The sequence below is a fragment of the Schistocerca nitens genome, chromosome 7, assembly GCF_023898315.1.
Source record: "Schistocerca nitens isolate TAMUIC-IGC-003100 chromosome 7, iqSchNite1.1, whole genome shotgun sequence".
In the NCBI taxonomy this organism is placed as follows: Eukaryota; Metazoa; Arthropoda; class Insecta; order Orthoptera; family Acrididae; genus Schistocerca; species Schistocerca nitens.
The window spans coordinates 98140849-98162322 of NC_064620.1; the positions used below are offsets into that span (position 1 = coordinate 98140849).

At 38.9% G+C, this 21474-nt stretch overlaps 1 protein-coding gene across 2 annotated transcripts in view; it reads left to right on the forward strand.

The window, feature by feature from the left end:
* LOC126194916 (transmembrane protein 68) overlaps positions 1–20429 on the forward strand; it is a 120713-nt gene extending 100284 nt beyond the window's left edge. For both annotated transcript variants that reach the window (XM_049933289.1, XM_049933288.1), the window contains 3 exons: positions 6947–7140; positions 18536–18739; positions 19820–20429. In XM_049933289.1, the coding sequence (XP_049789246.1) occupies positions 6947–7140; positions 18536–18739; positions 19820–19930 (509 nt within the window). In that variant the 3' untranslated portion in view covers positions 19931–20429. The remainder of the gene's footprint in view (positions 1–6946; positions 7141–18535; positions 18740–19819) is intronic.
* Positions 20430–21474: the final 1045 nt, after the last annotated feature.

Sequence of the window (21474 nt, forward strand, 5' to 3'; positions counted from 1 at the left end):
CGTCTCGTAAATAGCTGCAAGTCAAGGTTCCAATACATTTTACATATAAACAATGTGTTAGAACACTGACACAAACATATAATGTGTGTTAGAACATTTATTTGTAGCACTTTATGTGAAGGATGTTAACATTGGTAACAGTTTGCATAATTTCCATCATTTCATGATGTACAGAGCTACACACTCGTTTGATGTTATTGTGTTTCTACAGTGAAAAATCTTATTTATTTATTTTATTTTATTTTTATTTATTTTATTTTATTTATTTATTTTATTATTATTTTTGAGAATGACATATATACATGTCAGAGGATTTTAAAGTCTGGCATGCTCAAGCAAAGTCTTTAGCAGTATCACTTGAAAATGGCCTTAGACAGAAACTTCAGTTGTAAAATAAATAATTTCTATGGTCAACGATGAATATGATGTCCTTTAAAACATTTTTTCTTCTATTCCAGCCTCTTCTTGAAGTGACTCAGCAATATTTTCCTCTAACTTATTGGCTTGTTGGTCTACCTTTGGATTAGTTGTATCTAATTTGACATCTAAGTTAACATTGTTATGATCCATCTCTGTTTTCAGGTCACTACCTAACTGTTCCATTTTAGTGCTTCGGTCAGAAATAGCTCATAAAAATTTCCTCCATTTTTTGTGTTAATACTGGCATGCAATTTAGATAATGTTATGTGCAAAGCTCTTCCCTAATTCATGAGACTGACTGTTGCCTAGAAAATCACTGCTTGAAACAAAATCCTTTCCCTTGCAACATAGACAGTATCACACCAGACAGATAAAAAAAAAATCATAAAATGTTCTGTTATCTGTATCGTTTACCTCGATCTTCTGAGCTTTCTACTGTGTTGTATTGTAGACTGTACTGTGCCTCCATCACTCTCAGTAAGGCGGTAAAGTAGCTGTTCAGTGATCTGGAAATTGCTGCATAGTTCTGGTCATCCAATCCAGGCAGTCACTATCTGTCTAAACAATTGGCCATCTTTCTTCCATTCTGATGTTTCTTGGAATCTTCTTGGTTGATTACAATGCTGCAACTTCTAGTAGTAAGTCACCAGTACCAATTTTCTTTGTGATAATTATCTCTAACATTTAGGTTAACATGTGCAGTTCACTTTTTCAATCTATTATTTATTTGGTTACCAAGGGCAACACTAAATTTTAATAATAATTCTTTGTGAAAACCCACTTTTTCTTCATCTTTGATTGGATTGGAAGTGGATTTGTTTGGACTACAGGAGTCGACGGCATGTGGGTGTTCAGGCAGATTTTGTATGGGTCATTCATAGGGAACATTGTGAGGCCGAGGATTGGGAGCAGGTGTGGATGGTGTAGGAATTCATCAGAATGTGTTACAGATTGAATAGGCAGTGGAATACTACATGGGGAAATGAGGTTAGGACTTTCAAGTAAAATACCTCTCATCTTAGATTAAAGCAAAAGGTAGTCAAAGCCCTTGTGGATGATGCGGTTGAACTTTTCATACCTCAGTGTTGTTGTGTTTTAGGGGGAGTATTGGTTTGTAGTGGTGTCAGATTTAGTGGTGTCACAGAAGAAATGGCATACAAAATCGGGTATTGAATCACCTGGATGGAATATTGCCTGTGTGTAATGACTCTGGCAAGGTTATTGGCATATTTCAAAAGCTCTTGCTTCCCACTTCAGATGTGACACTGTTGTGGATGCTGCAACCATGGAAACATCCATATCCATGGTCTTGCTGCTATATAACTCTACCTCTCCTAACATTGCCCTGACACTGCTCCTTCATAATCAGTTTGACAAATCAGTGTAATGCACAGCTCTTCTCCTTTGAAGAATCAATCTGCAAACAAATCTGCACAACTAATATAGGCATTTCCATGGCATCATGCTATTCCAACACGTTAATAGGTTATCTAAATGAATCCTCTCTATCTGTTCAATGCCTAAATGTCCTTCGCACATTTCAGATCCATTGATGACCTCTACGTAGTTTAGATTGATGTCAGAGACATCATTTTCTCTTTCCTCGTGCATGTAGATACCTGCTCCTGGATCCATTTCACCTGGTGCTTATCACACCATTGATCTACATTCTACGAGGGTTGAATGAAAAGTAATGCCTCCACCTTCGTTAATTGGGTTTGGATGAGAATATTTTAATAAATCAAACACAGAAGTAATCCTTAGAGTGTGATCTTTAATTAACAATATTCACTTTTCCACATAATCACCAGCCAATTAGATGAATTTCTGCCTACGATGAACAAGTTTTCTGAAGCCGTCACGGAAGAAGTCGACACTCTGTTTCCACAACCACAGCCTCACAGTTCTCTCAACATCTTCATCAGAAGCATAATGATGTCCCTGCAAATCGTCTTTCATTATCGGGAACAGGTGAAAGTCAGATGGTGTTAAATCTGGACTGTATGGAGGGTGCCGTATGGTGGTGAAATTCAGTCTCTGAAGTTCTGCTCTGGTGGCACTTGAGATGTGTGGCTTGGCATTGCCATGCTGCAGGAAAACATTTCCCTTTTCCTTTTGGACCCTTGTTAGCCGTCATTTCAGAGTTTGCAGCATTGTGATGTAACGCTCTGAGTTTATTGTTGTTCCACAATCAAGGAAATTAAGACGGATAGCACCATCTGCGTTCCAGGACACTGTGGCTGTGATTTTTCTGGGGCGAGTGTTTTGTCGATATTCCATAGACTGACATTTCATCTCTGGGTCATAATGGTGTACCCACGTTTCGTCTCCTGTCACAATTGAATGGAGAAAGGCATCACCTTCATTCTCGAAATGCAAGAGGAGTTCCTGATAAATTTCAAGTCTGTGCGCTTTCATTTCAGGTGTCAGCATCTGGGGTACCCATCGTACACAGATCTTCAGATAACCAAGCAAAGCAATAATGTGACCCATACATCATTGTGCTTGCAGTTTCTCTCTGAGTGATCCGGCCATCGTCCTGAATCAATCTGTCTACATTTTGCGTGTGAAACTTGGTGTTTGCTGTCAAAGGATGTCCAACTCTTTGTTTGCATTCAGGTCATATGTTCCCGCCTCAACATCTTTAAACTTACTCACCCAACAATGCACAGTACTCACATCAACACAATCACCATAAAATGCTTTCATCCTCTGATGAAGCTCCTTTGGGGTGACACCTTCTGCTGTCAAGAATTCAATGAGTGCACGTTGCTTAAATCGCATTGACTGACTGTCTGCACAGGGTTCCATACTTTACACTGTAACAACACAACCGTTCAATGCTAAGGCTTCCCGCTAATTGGAGCTATAGAGAAGAGGCTGTGGAACAAGCCAGTACCTGCCACATACCAATGCTGTCAACTGTTGAAGAGTTATGAAGGTGGAGGCATTACTTTTTGGTCAACCCTCATAGTTTTCAAATGCTTCCATAAAAAATCTCTGTTCATATCAAATATACTAACCACAAATGTCACCAGTTTCACATCAAAAAGACCCTCTCTTGTTGCCTTAGCCTCTATGGACATCACTCCTGCAGCGGGAATCAGTAACTATCTGTATATGCTGATAACCTTGCCAGAGTCTTTATAGTCAGCTGATCCAGAAGCAAATTTTCCACACCATTCCTTCTTGCAACACTAATAAGTCGCCAGCTTGGCAGATCACACTTCAGTCAGGCCTCTCCTAATCATCCAATGTTGGTTGGGCCTTGAAAAACTCCACATCATTATTTTCCAGCTGTCTGACTACCTCTTGCTATCATCACCACCCAAACTATAATTACGTTGCCCACTTGACGTGCACAGAAATGTAGTCCACACATTTGTTGCCCCTGCTTTTAACCCTCCATCCTACAGATTGTGCTTACAAGGTACATGATACATATGTGCACCCACCCACACATTCTGTTGCAGTAAAGTCACAGGCATTTCTTATTGCAACATGTGAAAACAGCCACATCTTATACCAGCTATGCTGCGATTACAGGTCTGTGTTCCCTGCAGGTATGACAGAGAATCAGCTATCTAGTCACATAAATGCCCATGCCAAACAGTGACTAAATGCATACTTTATCACAGAGTTACTGAACAGGCTGTATTCGACAACACCAATATCCTTTAACATCTGCTGCAGACCCCTAACAGAGCTCGTCAATCTTTATTCAAAGTAATCAGATAATAATCTTTTGAGTTGGTAGGGACTCACAATTCCTTGTTTTGTATCAGATGGGAGCTTGTTGAAGACTGTTGCAGCAGAATACAGAGTTCCAATTTGCACCAAAACAGAGACAGTCTGAAAAAAATCTTTTTAATTTCTTGTACTGTTGTAAATGATAGATATTGTTTGCTATAAATGCTGTTAAGACTTAAAATGTTTGAAGAAATTGAAATATCTTGAATAAACATGTATCTTTACTTTTTGTGCCCTCTTACTTAAAATATTAGTTCTCGGTTCTGATTTAACAGATTTCATGTACATATATGGTTTTAAAAACATTTATTAGAATTGTGCTAAAAGTGTCCTTAGTGAACCTGTTGTAATAAATGTTTTCAGTACGCCTATAAAAATATTTCCCACAAAACTTTATGCACCTTTCCCTTCATCACCAATGGTTCTAGTAGATTTTTTTGTGAATGTCATTTGATGCACTGATATACTATGTTCAGCTTAAGAAAATATCTGCAGTTACATCTTTTCTTCAGTCATAGGAAAGAGGAAGCCACAAGATTTCATATCAAGTAAATGGGGTGGGTAGTATTTGTGAATTTTTAGTCTGCAAAATAGTGGCTGGTATTACTGCTAGTCTTGCATTTATGGTCAACTGAATCTACCAATACTGCATGTTGAATTTTGTCTCATAATGTAATGATGATGTGGCATATGACATCATACCTACACTAACTGAGTATTTCTTTTGCATTTGTATTAGTTTTTGGAATGTAGGATGTTGTGACGGACTGATCTGTAGTGTAGCTCAAGGTCGACTGTTTGGTTAAGAGTTGACGAAGGGGTATTGAACATGCATTTGTGGTTTGTTGTTATGCAAAAGGACATAAATATAATTTCACTTGAGGTGCTTCAAAGTCCAAAAGACATGACTTGATGTAAGCAGCATGCCATTTACAGTTCAGCACTCAGTGTGTAGAAATTGCCTAGAGGACAGGTAGACATTTATAATGACAATGAGGTATCCCTTTTGTCCTCACGTTGGTGAATTCTCTTAATCTTGCTGTGTGGGCTCCTCATGAGGAAGCGCTAAGCATCAGATGGTATTTGATTTTATATTGTCTCTCACCAGTCAAGACATAATTTTTTTGTGAAATGTCATCTGCTGAACTTTTTGTCTAAGTATCAATACCAGTGAACCTGTATTTTTCTGTGCTGCTGCCTTAATGAATGTCACACCTCAGGAACATCTCCTGGAGAGATCTAAATACTCATGTGCAGCTGCTTATGCTGGAGTCTTTCTGGTATGTGTGAAACTCTTGGCCTCTACAGTTGCTATTTTTGGGTTTCCTGAACTATTTTTTCTCACAGGATCAGTATTTCTTCTTTACCTCACTTATGCTGCAAGACATCCATAGCATGGGTTTCTGACTGGGTCCCTGGAGGGAATATTGTCTCTAAGAATTTATTTTATTTGTATCTAATGCAGATTAGTTGAGTTAAAGTAACTTAAGTGTCTAGTGAGACTTTTATAGATAGACCATCATCTAAGAACTATCACATACAGTTTTCATTCCACTTGGGAGTGGCAGAGGAGAAGTCACTATTAAAAGCTCATTGGCTTTAAGTTAGTTAACACTGATGTAAGCTGAAAAACAATATTAGTGTCAGGTGTTTTGTTGCTGATAGTGTGCTTAAACAATATTGAGAAATTTTATCTATATAGGTGCAATATTTCACATTTCCTTTTTGTAGTATCAGTTGCTAATGATTATACTGAATACCAATTTTTCAGTAATATTCTCCTAATTTTGCAACATTTTTTATTGCAGAGTGTATTTGAGAGCACTGCTACTCAACTGTGATACATTACAAAGTGGTATTGTCCTGTGGCCAAGGCACTGGCTTTGCATTGGTGCACTGATACTTGTTGAAGTACATCTGAGACAACATTGGATATTTTGTATTTTGATACTGGGCCTGATCTTCCTCAATGTTTCAGACAAGTGTAGAGGCTGGGTTTGCTGCTCATTGGGAGCTCCAGTGTTAGGCAGGTGATATATCCTTTTAAGTAAATAATGAGCAGGTGCACTCTGATTGTGTGGGCCTTGTCCGGGATGTGCAAGAGGCTCTGTCAATGGTGATTAAACATGCTGCACGCACCCAGTTTCAAATGATCACTCATGTCACCACAAGTGATGCTTTCTGTTAGGGTTCATTTACAATACTCAGTTTTTGCAAGTGGTTAGCTGCTTTGGTGAAGACAGCTAGCCTTTCTAGATTCTCTGGAGAGGCTGGTGATCATTTGCTTATGATGTGATATCCTCCTCATATACTAACAGGCATAGAGTCTAAGAAATAGCCAGCCACATATATCTGCTCTTTATTTGAATTGACTTATCATCAATTGTAAACACTCAATTCTGAAGATGATAATTTTTATTGTCAAAACTAGTCATCAGTCATTTTGTCACACAACTGAGACTGTAAAGACAAACTTTGCTTAAAATACACATAGTCGTGCCATCCCTCACTATGAAATATCATCAGTCATCATATGTCTTCTCTGTTCTTTTGTTATGATTTTTTGTTCTTTAACAGCTTGTGTGTGTGTGTGTGTGTTTGTGTTTGTTTGTTAATGTCTTGAGTTTAGATATGTAGGTGTGCACTTAAAAATTAAATAATTCTGTATTAATATGGTAACAAAAGTACTGGCAGAATGGATTACATGTATTGAAGTCTGCTACATTGTACCTTATTAAGTGTATCAATATTTTTATGATGTATAATTTTTTTGTAGGTTGGACAATTGTATCTGAGGTGCTGGGAGTGATACCTGGCACAGTGCACACATGTGCTAATATACTGAAGGAAAATAACCTGCTTGCTATTTCACCAGGCGGTGTGTATGAAGCACAGTTTGGAGATTCATACTACAGACTAATGTGGAAGAAAAGACTCGGTTTTGCAAAAGTTGCACTTGAAGCCAAAGTGGTAAATATGTGTATATGTGTGTGTGTGTGTGTGTGTGTGTGTGTGTGTGTGTGTTTGTAACTGTACTACTGACATCATACTTAGTTAATTAAAGGTCATCAGATGAGAGTGCACCACTTACCAGAAATAGCTAGTGTCTTCCATTTTCCTTAACATTCTTTCTCAGTGGTAAACAAGGTATGCACACCTCTTGTTGTACATTGTTTCATTATTTGGATTGATTGTTACATAGATCCAGACTGAATAAACCATTGTGAATATAGAATACATATTTTACTCAAGAGTTAACATGCTTAGATGTAGCAGCCATTTAACAGCACATTAGGAAAGTAGTCTTCAAATATATGAGAATAAAAATTAATACAAGAATTGTCATAAACATGTAATTGTACACATCCTAATTCTTAGTCTATGATTGTAAGCGTCCAGAACAGAAAAGTGTGTACATTCTTCTGATTCTGTTACTGCACTTAAGGTTCCCAGGTCTTGATTCTTGGTTGAAATGAGGCTTTCAGAACTTGATTATTGCTTAGAATGTACATTAAGGGATGCTCTTCATTCATGCATGAATATCTCTTACCATCCTCAGTTTCCAAATGATTTTGTTACTAAAAGTCAGTGTCAATTGCCATAAACCAAATAACACATACTGACTGGATATATGAAAGTAATTCTCTTAGTTATGAGTTGATGAGTACTAGTCAGTATTAGTTAAGATATTTTACAGAAGTAGCCCGCAGTAGTTGCTAGTGTCAATGCATAACTTTACTTACACCACACCTCAGAGGGCCATTTTCTTTGATGGTATTTATGGAACATGATGTATGTATGTATCTATGTATGCATGCATGCATAGATACATACATACATACATACATACTGGTTCGCCACTGGTTCCCTTCTTTTCCCTGCTACAGCAGAATGTGCTGCTTATATAAAATGAATTCTATAGGTCAGTAAAGATTTGACACTTTATTTATATACTTCAATATATTGACATACTTTGACATGTATAAACAACAAATAATTATGTATAGTGTTAGGGTAACACACAATTTTTTCTGAATACTTCATTCATCAATAATAGTTCATCAAAAATGCCCAGATTATGATTTAATGGAAATGTTATTAAAAATATCTGACTAAATTTGCATCCTTTCAGTTTTGTGTAACTTTTGGCAGTCATTTTAAGTTCTTTTCAGGCATGTTAAAACAGCAATAGTACTTTGGACATATTTGTATAGACATGAGGTGCCATTATACAGAGACAGTGAATCATAAAGTTTTATGGGTGAATAAATGCAGACTAAAAACATAGTTTTATGACTTCAGAACCCTTTAGAACCCTTGCTGTGTGTTCACTACATCAGTTAAAACTACATTTGTATCAGACTGTATATTATGTGCATAAATACAGCAACTTTGAACCTGTGGATGTCAGTAACAGATAATGATATTGATAAAAGTCTCAAAGTTCCCCAAGAATGTCATCTTAAGAACATGTGGGAAAAATTATGATATGCTTTGAATAGAAATTATAGAAGTGAAGTGGACAACTCCACAATTGGTATTTTCATTCAGGAAGTGCCCCATGAAGAAGTGGTTTCTTTATAGTCCCAGTTGCCTGGGCTGGAGGAAGTGTGTAATGTTTAAAGTTTGAACCTGTACTTTAGTACAGCTACAGTGTGTTTATTCTTCTGGTAGGTATACGTATGGTCGCTAGGCCAGGGGCTATCAAAACTCTGACCCCTTATCTCTCTGACAGATGTAATGCTAGATATGACCCCCTGAAAAATCACATTTTCATGCATGGCATTTTGGAACATATTGGTACCAAGCACTATCGTGCTCAGACCATTGTGAAAAGGCAATACTACTTGGTTTTTAAGTTGTTGTTGTTGCTGCTGCTGCTGAAAAGCCACCAATACGAGAACTAATGGCTCTCATTCCTCAGTGTGAAACAAACAATTCTGCCATTGGTCTATGGAGGGATGGAAGGTTTTATATGAGCTGCAATACGTGATGTGGCACCCCAGAGGGTGTCTTAAGAAGCTAGCAGATGCCTGTCAAACTTTATTAACTTTGAGTATGATGTGGATGAAGTGAAATTTGCAGAAAGTGATGATAGTCTATGGTACCTTTCCCATGTATGGATCAAGATAGATAGGTTTGGGTAGCAAAATTAATGAAATAGGAAGTAACTAGGTCATGTGCCAAATTGTTTGGCCCATTTGTGCAGCTAAATTCGGGAAAAATGAGAGAGAGTTCCAGGTACGGTGTGCTTCAATCCTTGGGGACAGATTTCCACTAAAGTTAAACATTTATTGTTAGGGACAGGAAAAAATAGTTTTATTTTATGGCAAAATTCAGTGTTATTTTTGGCCAAATTCGATGTTACTTTTTGTCAAATATGTTGTTACTTTTATTAGCAGATTCATTGTTATTTTTACCAACATATATGTTATTTCTGCTGTGACATCGTGTCTTTTTTGCCTTATTCGATGTCTGTATTTATTTATTGCCAAATCAGGTTTTATTTAAAGTCAAGTTGAGTGTTACTTTTTGCCAAATTAGGTGTCTTATAATCAAATTCAGAGTTATTTTTCGAAATTCAGTGATGTTTTATTGCCTTCCTTTTTGGTACTGTTTTTTTGCCATTTTCGGTGCTGTTTTTTTGCCAAATTCGGTGCACATTCTTGCCGAATTTGCTACCACTCCCCACTCCCCCCCCCCCTCTCCCCAAAATTGTTGATGATGATTGTGAAATCACTTCTTTTTCTTTTTTTTACTTTCTAGATTTGGTGTTGGTCCTCTTCAAATTCCATGATTGTTGCCAAATTCAGTGTTTTTTTTTTTTTTTTTTTTTTTTTTTTTTTTTTTTTTTTTTTTTTGTGAAATTTTTTGCCAAATTTGGTATTTTTTCCCCACATTATTTCTTGCCAAATTCGGTTTTATGTGAAATTCAGTGTTTTCTCAAATTACATGTTGTTTTCAAAAATTCGGTGTTGTTTTTGACAAATTTGTTGTTCTTGCCGGATTCGGTGCTCTTTTGCCGGATTCGGTGCTCTTTTGCCGGACTCGGTGCTCTTTTGCCGGACTCGGTGCTCTTTTGCCGGACTCGGTGCTCTTTTGCCGGATTCGGTGCTCTTTTGCACGATTACATGTTGCTTCCAACAAATTCTGTGTTGTTTCTTCTTTTACCAAATTCTGTGGTTTGCCAATTTAAATGTGAAATGAACCTCCTGAACTATCATTTTAAGATTATGCACAAACCTCAGCCTCAAGGGGATTAGAAGACAAAATGCTATTTCAACATTCAATAACCAGCAATTACAAAAATTGAGAAATTACTATCTTCAGATTTCCAACATTTTCAACAGGAAGATTTAAATTTTGTGATATCTTGTAAAAATCACAAATTTTGCATTTTTTGCTAAAAGCTGTTATTTTTGTGTTGTTGTTTTTGCAAAATTTGCTTGTCCCTACTAACAATAGTAGCAAAAAATGATCCTGTGCAGTAGCATGTACAGGTCTGTCAAGTTTGATGTGAAGGGGAAGAAAGGGTTAGGATGTGGGAGACAGTATGGAGTAGCTCAAAAGAGAACTAGTACACATTGAGGCCAGTGTAGTTGTAAGAATGGAGAGCATGCAATTCAGAGGAGCAGATGCTGAAGGCAGGTCAAGTTCGTGATTAGCTACAGTTTGACAGTGACCAGCATGTAGAGAACAGGTTATTTATCATACAAACATAAAAAATTCCAGGTATTTACAGGATAGCTGATATAAAACCTGATTGCCTTTGCACTGCCTTTGACCAGACAGGAAATGCCTATGACTGGAATGGAATAGATAGTGGTGTATGATGTATGATACAGGCTTGCACATTGGTCATCCATGGAGAATGACCTACCGTATTTACTCGAATCTAAGCCACACCTGAAAAATGAGACTCAAAATCGAGGAAAAAAAAATTTCCCGAATCTAAGCCACTCCTGAAATTTGAGACTCCAAACTGAAACAAAGTCAGTCCGTTGTAACATGAAACACAACTGAGGTCGAATGGATGAAGACACAGCTACCACGACAACCGGCTGCAAGCCTGAAATCTTTTTTAATACAGCTACAGTAGTTTGGGTTGAGTCGTAAGTTTAACACTTAAGCTTTACCAAGTAGCCATTGCCATGTGTCAGGCGCTCTGCCCATATTTATACGGGTACCCTTCCTTTTTCACGTGCTTCATCTGGTTTGAATCGATTGCTTATTTTGCTATGATATGATAAGTGTCATTCTCTTTGTTATAGGTGTTTGTCACTTTAAGCTGAAAACACATTATTGTACTGTGTCATGCATTGTTTGTCGCATTCTGATACTGAGTGCTCACGACCTGTTGACGCTCACAGCATTGCTTGTTTTTGTGCGCGGTACCGTGGCTTACAATAAAAAAAAAGAAAGGGAGCAATTATCTCGTAAGCGAAACAATGGCAAAAGACTGCTATTTGTTGTTACTTACACTGTTGCTTTCTTTGATAATGATCAACGAGAACCAAATAATAGACTGTAGAAGATGTTCTGAACGAGAGTTTAGCGAAAATTTTTCTCCGTTCGAAAATCTTTGCAGACGCTTCTTTAGTACATTACATTCTGCACAGAAATTAGTCATCTTAAATTTAAAAATCTTGTTAGTTGCCGTGCTTCATTTCTGAATGTGCCACTATCCAGCATAAGAATAATGTGAATATAAACATGACATGATATTTATATTCTTCCGTGTTTGCTGTTGTTTCGCTCTAGTTTCGTAGTTTATTAGGCAGACAGGATTTAAATGAGATAGTAGAGGTTTTGGCGCCAGTATTTATCTTTGTGCCTGCAAAGTATGCCTACATATATTCGACGGCAGAAGTTACTCGTGGCGGCACCTACCAACATTTTTCAGAATTTCCGCTTACTTTGCACTCGATTCTAAGCCGCAGGCCGTTTTTTGGATTACAAAAATCGGAAAAAAAGTGCGGCTTAGATTTGAGTAAATACGGTATTGGATACAACATTGGAACGGTAGTGGCTAGGAAATGGGCTTAGGGTGTTGCATATGGTGAGAGTGATCGAATACCACTTCGGAGGAAAGGATATCCCTCATCTTGGGACAGAATGAGAGATAGTTGAAGTTTTGATGGAAGGTGTGGTTGTATTTTTAGACTATTCTCTGTTCAAAATACTGTTAAATTAACTACTAACTAGGATGCAGTGGGGCGAAGATCACATGGGAGCATGGTACACATTCAGCCAACCCCACGAGACCAGTGGCTGTGGCCAATAATCACAATTGCCAAACCATCACCCCCACACCACTACTTCCAATCAGCATTATGGTTCAAGTTGACTGAGTAAGGTAGCACAGTGGTTAGCACACTGGACTTGTATTTGGGAGAACCATGGTTCAAATCTCCACCAGTCATCCAGATTTAGGTTTTTAGTGATTTCCTTGTATCACTCCAGGTAAATGCCTGGATGGTTCCTTTCAAAATGACACAGCTTATTTCCTTCCAAATCCTTAATGCAAGCTTGTGCTTCATCTTTAATGACCACACTGTCAATGGAACATTAAACTCAAATTTTCCTTCCTTCCTGTTTCCTTGAGGTTGAGGCACCTTGCTGTCCTCGTCATTTGTTGGGCACTGTGACTCTTTTGGTTTTCATTTAGTATGGTTCCTGGAGTCTTTCTTTTAGTTTTTGTTTGTTGTGTAATGCTGAACAGTGTCAGAAGCAGGTGTGCTAGATGGTATGAGTGGGAACGCTGAACACCATTCAATTAGGGGATTGCCATATGAAGTAATTGAGAGAATAGTTTTTTGTTTTGTGTGTCTACTTATAGAGAGAAGGCTTCAATGGAACCTCATATATCTCCTTTAACAAGGTGGTTGAAAGAGCTGATAAAGCTTTGAATACAAACAAAAACACTACAATACTGTAAGGATTGGCAAAGAAATGTATTAGTAGGAAAAGGAAGCTGGAAAATCGTCGAAAATGAAAACGTGGGAAAAAGTTGTATAGATTAGTGGATTACCAAAATAGCTTATTTGCTGGGAATGTTATATATTAAGTTTAGAATTATATTGCAGAAAGGAATATGTGGCACTTAACAAATTATTGATCATGCTTAAGGAAGCAGGTATCTTTCAAGGCATTCACATGTGATTATTCACAGCTCTGCACAACCTGAGCTTTCATGGCTGACATTTCTCTGGACATAAGATATTGATGGATAGAGAAGACTTAACTGTGTGGTTGGTCAGGAAATGTAATAATAGATTAGCTATAAACTCAGAAATCTGTTTCTCATAATGAAACTGATTTGTCATCAGCCACGCAGTTATATCTTCTCTCCCCATCAATAGCTTATGTCCAGAGAGATGTCAACCATGAAAGCTCAGGTTGCCCAGAGCTGTGAATTATCTCATGTGAATGTTTTGAAAGATACAATGAAGTGCCAAAGAAATTGGTATAGGCATGCGTATTCAAATACAGAGATGTATAAACAGGCAGAATAAGGCACTGTGGTCGGCAATGCCTATAGAAGACAACAAGTGTCTGGCGCAGTTGTTAGATCATTCACTGCCGCTACAATGGCAGGTTATCAGATTTAAGTGAGTCTGAATGTGGTGTTATAGTCAGCGCACGAGCGATGAGACACAGCACCACCAAGGTAATGATGATGTGGGGATATTTCCCGTACGACCATTTCACGAGTGTACCGTGAATATCAGGAATCTGGTAAAATAACAAATCTCTGACATTGCTGCGGCCGGAAAAAGATCCTGCAAGAATGGGACCAACGATGACCGAAGAGAATTGTTCGACGTGACAGAAGTGTAACCCCACCAATAATTGTTGCAGATTTCAATGCTGGGCCATCAGTAAGTCTCAGCATGTGAACCATTCAATGAAACATTATCAGTGTGGACTTTCGGAGCCAAAGGCCCACTCGTGTACCCTTGATGACTGCACAACACAAAGCTCTACACCTCGCCTGGTACTCAACACTGATATTGGACTGTTGATGACTGAAAACATATTGCCTGGTAGGATGAGTCTCATTTGAAATTGTATCGATTAGATGGATGTGTACATGTATGTATGGAGACAACCTCATGAATCCATGGACCCTGCATCTCAGCAGGGGACTGTTGTTCAAGTTGGTGGAGGCTCTGTAATGGTGTGGTGTGTGTGTGCAGTTGAAGTGATATGGGACTCCTGATATGTCTAGATATGATTCTGACATGTGACAAGACATGTACATAAGCATTTTGTCTGATCATCTGCATCCATTCATATCCATTGTGCATTCCAACAGACTTCGGCAATGCCTGCAGGACAACGCGACACCCCACACATCCAGAATTGCTACAGAGTGGATCCAGGAGTATTCTTGTGCACTTAAACACTTCTGCTGGTCACCAAAGTCCCCAGACATGGACATTATTGAGCATATCTGGGATGTCTTGCAATGTGCTGTTCACAAGAGATTTCCACCCCCTCATACTCTTAAGGATTTATGGACAGCCCTGCAGGATTTGTGGTATATGTTCTCTCCAGCAGTACTTCAGACATTAGTTGAGTCCATGCCACGTTGTGTTGCAGCACTTCTGTGTGTTCGCAGGGGCATTACACAATATTAGGCAGATGTACCAATTTCTTTGGCTCTTCAGTATACTTGCTTCATTAAGCATGATCAATAATTTGTTAAGTGTCACATATTCCTTTCTGCAATATAATCATAAATGTAATATACACTCCTGGAAATGGGAAAAAGAACACATTGACACCGGTGTGTCAGACCCACCATACTTGCTCCGGACACTGCGAGAGGGCTGTACAAGCAATGATCACACGCACGGCACAGCGGACACACCAGGAACCGCGGTGTTGGCCGTCGAATGGCGCTAGCTGCGCAGCATTTGTGCACCGCCGCCGTCAGTGTCAGCCAGTTTGCCGTGGCATATGGAGCTCCATCGCAGTCTTTAACACTGGTAGCATGCCGCGACAGCGTGGACGTGAACCGTATGTGCAGTTGACGGACTTTGAGCGAGGGCGTATAGTGGGCATGCGGGAGGCCGGGTGGACGTACCGCCGAATTGCTCAACACGTGGGGCGTGAGGTCTCCACAGTACATCGATGTTGTCGCCAGTGGTCGGCGGAAGGTGCACGTGCCTGTCGACCTGGGACCGGACCGCAGCGACGCACGGATGCACGCCAAGACCATAGGATCCTACGCAGTGCCGTAGGGGACCGCACCGCCACTTCCCAGCAAATTAGGGACACTGTTGCTCCTGGGGTATCGGCGAGGACCATTCGCAACCGTATCCATGAAGCTGGGCTACGGTCCCGCACACCGTTAGGCCGTCTTCCGCTCACGCCCCAACATCGTGCAGCCCGCCTCCAGTGGTGTCGCGACAGGCGTGAATGGAGGGACGAACGGAGACGTGTCATCTTCAGCGATGAGAGTCGCTTCTGCCTTGGTGCCAATGATGGTCGTATGCGTGTTTGGCGCCGTGCAGGTGAGCGCCACAATCAGGACTGCATACGACCGAGGCACACAGGGCCAACACCCGGCATCATGGTGTGGGGAGCGATCTCCTACACTGGCCGTACACCACTGGTGATCGTCGAGGGGACACTGAATAGTGCACGGTACATCCAAACCGTCATCGAACCCATCGTTCTACCATTGCTAGACCGGCAAGGGAACTTGCTGTTCCAACAGGACAATGCACGTCCGCATGTATCCCGTGCCACCCAACGTGCTCTAGAAGGTGTAAGTCAACTACCCTGGCCAGCAAGATCTCCAGATCTGTCCCCCATTGAGCATGTTTGGGACTGGATGAAGCGTCGTCTCACGCGGTCTGCACGTCCAGCACAAACGCTGGTCCAACTGAGGCGCCAGGTGGAAATGGCATGGCAAGCCGTTCCACAGGACTACATCCAGCATCTCTACGATCGTCTCCATGGGAGAATAGCAGCCTGCATTGCTGCGAAAGGTGGATATACACTGTACTAGTGCCGACATTGTGCATGCTCTGTTGCCTGTGTCTATGTGCCTGTGGTTCTGTCAGTGTGATCATGTGATGTATCTGACCCCAGGAATGTGTCAATAAAGTTTCCCCTTCCTGGGACAATGAATTCATGGTGTTCTTATTTCAATTTCCAGGAGTGTATTATATTCCCAGCAAATAAGCTATTTTGGTAATCCGCTGACCTGTACAGCGTATTCCTAAGTTTTCCTGTTTTACGATTTTCCAGCTTTCTTTTCATTCTCATACATATCCTTGTCTGCCTTTACAGTACTGAAGTGTTTTTGTTTATATTTAAAGCAGCAGCAGCAGCTCTTTCAACCGCCTTGTTAATGAAGATAAACAAGCTTCCATTAAAGTTTTCTTTCTCAAAATAGATTCACAAAATGCAAACCCTTTCTCTTGACCACTTCACATAGCTCTCCCCCTCCTGCCCCCCTCCCCCCCCCCTCCACTCGAGGGAACAATGTTCAACATTTCGACTCATAACTGTTAACACCCTGGCTTCTGATATTGTTCAGCATCAAACAACATGCAAAAAATAAAATAATAATTCCTGAAACTATGAGAGCTCTTCACTTGCAACTGGAAGAAGCATTATGTATCACAGTAACTCGGATTACCTCACGTTAGAACTCTGTGACACAGTTCTACATCAGAGCTGATGAAAATATGATTTATTCTTAAGATTTTGTTTGTGTAATATATACTCTTAGTTTCAGTGACAAAAAAGTTTCCCATTTGTCAGAAAATCACTAACTTTGTCAGGAAATGCATTTTTGTAAGCATTCTTTACATCAGCTTAAAAATTTGTTGCTGTAAATAAGTCTATGGGGAAAACATAATCAAGTTCTTCAAGAACACCTTGATGCCAGTTTCATCTTTGTACATTAAATAATTCAGAAGGTTAACTAAATCAAATGAAATATAAAGTTTTAAATTCCATGTGAGATATGGCAGCTTTTCTCCACTTATCTATATCCACATACATACTCCATAAACCACTATATGGAGTGTGGTGGAGGGTACCTAGTACCACTAAAAGTCATTTCCTTTCCTATTCCACTCACAGAGAGAGGGAAACACAGCTGTGTATATGCCTCTGTACGAGCCCTAATATATGTTGTCTACCTTCGTGGTGCTTATGGAGAATGTACGTTTGTGGCAATAGAATTGAAACTTCCTAGCAGATTAAAACTGTGTGCTAGAGTGAGACTCGAACTCGGGATCTTTGCCTTTCGGGGGGCAAGTGCTGGTAGAGGAAGTTTCATATCGGCGCACACTCCCTTGCAGAGTGAAAATTTCATTCTGGCAGTAGAATTGCTCTGCAGTCAGCTCTGAATACTGGTTCTTTAAATTTTCTGATTAGTGTTCCTCAAAAACACAGTTGCTTTCCATCCAGTGATTCCCATTTGAGTTCCCAAAGCATCGGTGCAATACTTGCATGTTCATCAAACCTACCAATAACATATCTAGCAGCCCACCTCTGAGTTGCTTCAATGTCTTCCTGTAACCTGATCTGATGGGGATCCCAAACATTTGAGCAGTAATCAAGAATGGGTCACACCAGTTTTCTTTATGTGGTTTCCCTTACAGATGAACTACACTTTCCTAAAATTCTTCCAATAAACCAAAGTCAACCATTCACCTTTCCTGCTATCATCCCTATATGCTCATTCCATTTCATATCACTTTGCAACATTATGCCCTGATATTGAAATGACATGACTGTATCAAGCAGTATTCTACCAATGCAGTATTCAAACATTGAGATTGTGTTTCCTACTCATCTGCACTATCTTAAATTTTTCCACATTTAGAGTCATCTGTCATTCATCACACCCACGAAACTTTGTCCAAGTTGTCTTGTATCCTCCTCCTGTCACTTAATGCCAACACCTTTCCGTACACAACAGCATCATCAGCAAAAAGCCATAGATCACTGCTCACCTATCCGCATTATCCTGCCAAAGTGTCAATCTGCCATGATGTATGATGGTTTTCCATCTCTATCCCAAAAGCGTACATCCCATCCTCCCTCTTAATCAAAATTTTAAAAATTGTATGGCCCTTTTCATGGATAGTGCTATTTACCTTCACAATAACATCAAGCTTGGTAATATAATCCTGCACTGCCAAATGGATAGTCCTTTCCTGGCATTGAGATTCCAATGGGCTGTAATTCTTATTTGCACACCTATCCACTGCGCATGCCTTCGCTAATTGGTAAGTGCTTATCTTGACCCCATCCACTGCATTTTATGAACAGGGTATCACATGGAGAATGTGAGACAAATGTAAATAAAATTATTTAATTTATTTTTTTGCAGCCAGTTATCCCAATGTTCACACAGAACTTGAGGGAAGCATTTCGCAGTATTGGTCTTGGTGGTCGTCTTTGGTTGAGACTGTACAACATCACAAGGTTCCCTCTTGTTCCCATATATGGGGGATTTCCTGTTAAGCTTAAGACCCACATTGGTAAACCAATACCGTATGATGGCAGCCTCACACCAGAACAACTGCAGGCTAAGGTAAATTGAATTATTTAAGTGCCAAGTGAATTTTTCTTTGGGGCACAAATACGAAATATCACTTAAATTTTGTTTCAATGGTTATTTTTATCCAATAAAGAGACCTTCTCTGTGTAAAAGACACTGTTTCAGAAAGAACTCTGCCCTTCCATATAAATGGAGATTTGTTTCTGTTGTCACAACTAAGTTTGTTGCCAATGATGTAGGAAAAAGATAGACTGCTACTTACTGCATTTCACTCAGTTTTCCCCACCTCCCTGGTCCATAACCTCCTGGCACTGCACCTTTTGGCACTAGGTCCTGCACATTCCACCAGAAAGCACTCCTCTCTCCCCCTACCCTTACACTGCTATCCCTTCCCCTTCCCTACCCTCTTCAGATTGCTGTTTCCATCCCACATGTCGTCGCATTATGGCTCGAGCTGCTGGAGTTAGCAGTCATGTGTGCGTGAGGCTTGCTTGCTTGTGTGAATAAATTGTGTGTGTTACTCTTTTTGTGATGAAGGCTGTGGCTAATAGCTTATGCCTAAGTGTCTTATAATTCTGCCTGTCTGCAACTTAATAAGTTATCTTTACAATAAGAGGTCATCTTTGCACTAAGTAGCAATCTATCTTTTCCTAAATTGTTGATATTGCTACCAGGAATTTCCATTGTTTTGTTATGTTATGTTATATTATTTTATATTTGCTAGCTCTGGAACAAATGTAATGAACTTTCTGTTTTCAAATTTTCTGTTTGAGAGTTGTGTTTAATGCCATTTAAGGATTCTTTTATGTAGTTTACTATATTTTGTGTGGTTTTACAGAAAAATCAATGCTATCTCAACTTATTATTGTTATGATAATGTTCTAGCTATAATTTATTAGTCTGGGAATACGAAAGGAGTTATTTAAGTTGTTGGAAATTCTTTGGTTTCTAATAGGTTAAGTATTAAATTTAGAAACAATTATTATGTTTGAAAAAAACTGTATGCCTAAATTTGCAAGTAAACAACCATTTCTGCAGCATTTTTCATGCTGCATGTAAGTCGTAAGGTTATAGTTGTTCTTTTTGGTAATTGCTGATTTGGTTTCTCTACAGATAGCTTCTGCTTTGGAAGATCTTATCCGGAAACACCAGCGGACACCTGGAAGTATTTTAAGGGCACTAAAGGAACGAGTTTATGAAACGCCTAAAGAAAAAGAAACATAATACCTTTTCTTTTCTATTTGCAGTGGATTAGTGACAGATTTTGAACAACGATGAAGTATTATATCTACTTACTGCCATTTATAAATGAGAAAAAAATGAGGAGAAAAAGGCAACTCTTCATTGGTGGTGTTTTTATGAATTATAATTAATTCTAATTGTGATGTGTTATTTTCACACTAACTCATGTATTAGAAATATATAAAAGAGCCTGATCTTAATTTGATGTGTATGGAAACACTGTGCTTGATTTAATTTATATTATTTTTGGAACTGGTGTAAGCTGGTCTTACATGTCTTGTTTTATCATAAAGAAAGGATGATCATTGAATTTTTCTATCAGGTGATGAATGTTTACATTTTAGCACTTTTTCCCCTCTCTTTGTGTCAGTGGTGTAGATTTTTCATGAGCTTGATTTATGGAATATTATATTCTTCTATGTGTAATACATGCTTCGGAAACAGTATTTTGCTTCATCATTGATGTAACAAAAATACAAGAAATGCATAGCTATGCATCTTAAAACAAAGAAGCAAAGCTCCTGCTTTTCATTTATACATGTTCTTATAATTTATTTGCTGCTCTAAAGCAATTGTCTCTTCAAGTATTCACACAGCAAAAAGTAATTTTGTGATGTATTCATGATGAAGCTAACATCAAATTGATTTTGATGATTAGTAATACAAATTACAATTATGTTGTCTAATGAATGGTTCATTAATATTGATTAAAAATTAATTTGTGAATAGCCTTTTGTCCTTGAAGTATTGGAATCAAATGAGATTCTCATGTCCAAACTTCATTTAAAAAATGTGTAAAAAGAGCTTGTAGGTGTCTGAAACAGTGTACATTCAAGAATGGCATAAACAATAAAAATGAAATCTTAAACTGTGAAATGTGATATTACAGTGTGGAACTGCATGACAAAAAATTAAGATAGAGAAATGAGACTCTGGTGTATAGTCTATTTTGCGTGATTACATCCAGCAGTAAGCCGTTGAAATTACTATGAAAAACTACTCAGTAGTAGAAATACGTGTTAACAAAGAAAACAGAATGAGGAGGAAGAAAACATGTACAAATTTTTTTCTGTTATTGGAGTTCCCGATACTTTTGCTCCTGCTTTGTCACCAGCACCAGTGTGTGGACTGAATTTCACAACATAGCCCTCAGATGCTGCAAGGCACCGTAACTTGTATCCGTGATGAATAGGTTCTCCCCTTATGAATTGTTTCATCCTGTTATGTCCACAGTAGGACTCCCTGGCTTCATCTAAAGAGAAAACCGCCCTATTGGCTGAACATGTTGCAGAAATATGGTGTTGAGGATCAATTTTATACATTTTATTACTTGGATCTATAGTTGTGTCATCTTTGTAAATGTAGAAAGTGATGGATTTTTCAAACCTGTTTCAACTGAGTGAATTACTTACAAGACAGTTGTAAATATCTGCCCTTGTTTCCCAATACATTCATCTAAAAGGGGCTGTATTGTAATTTGCAAGAATAAGAATGCCAAAATATTTATGTAATTCATCAGGAGAACG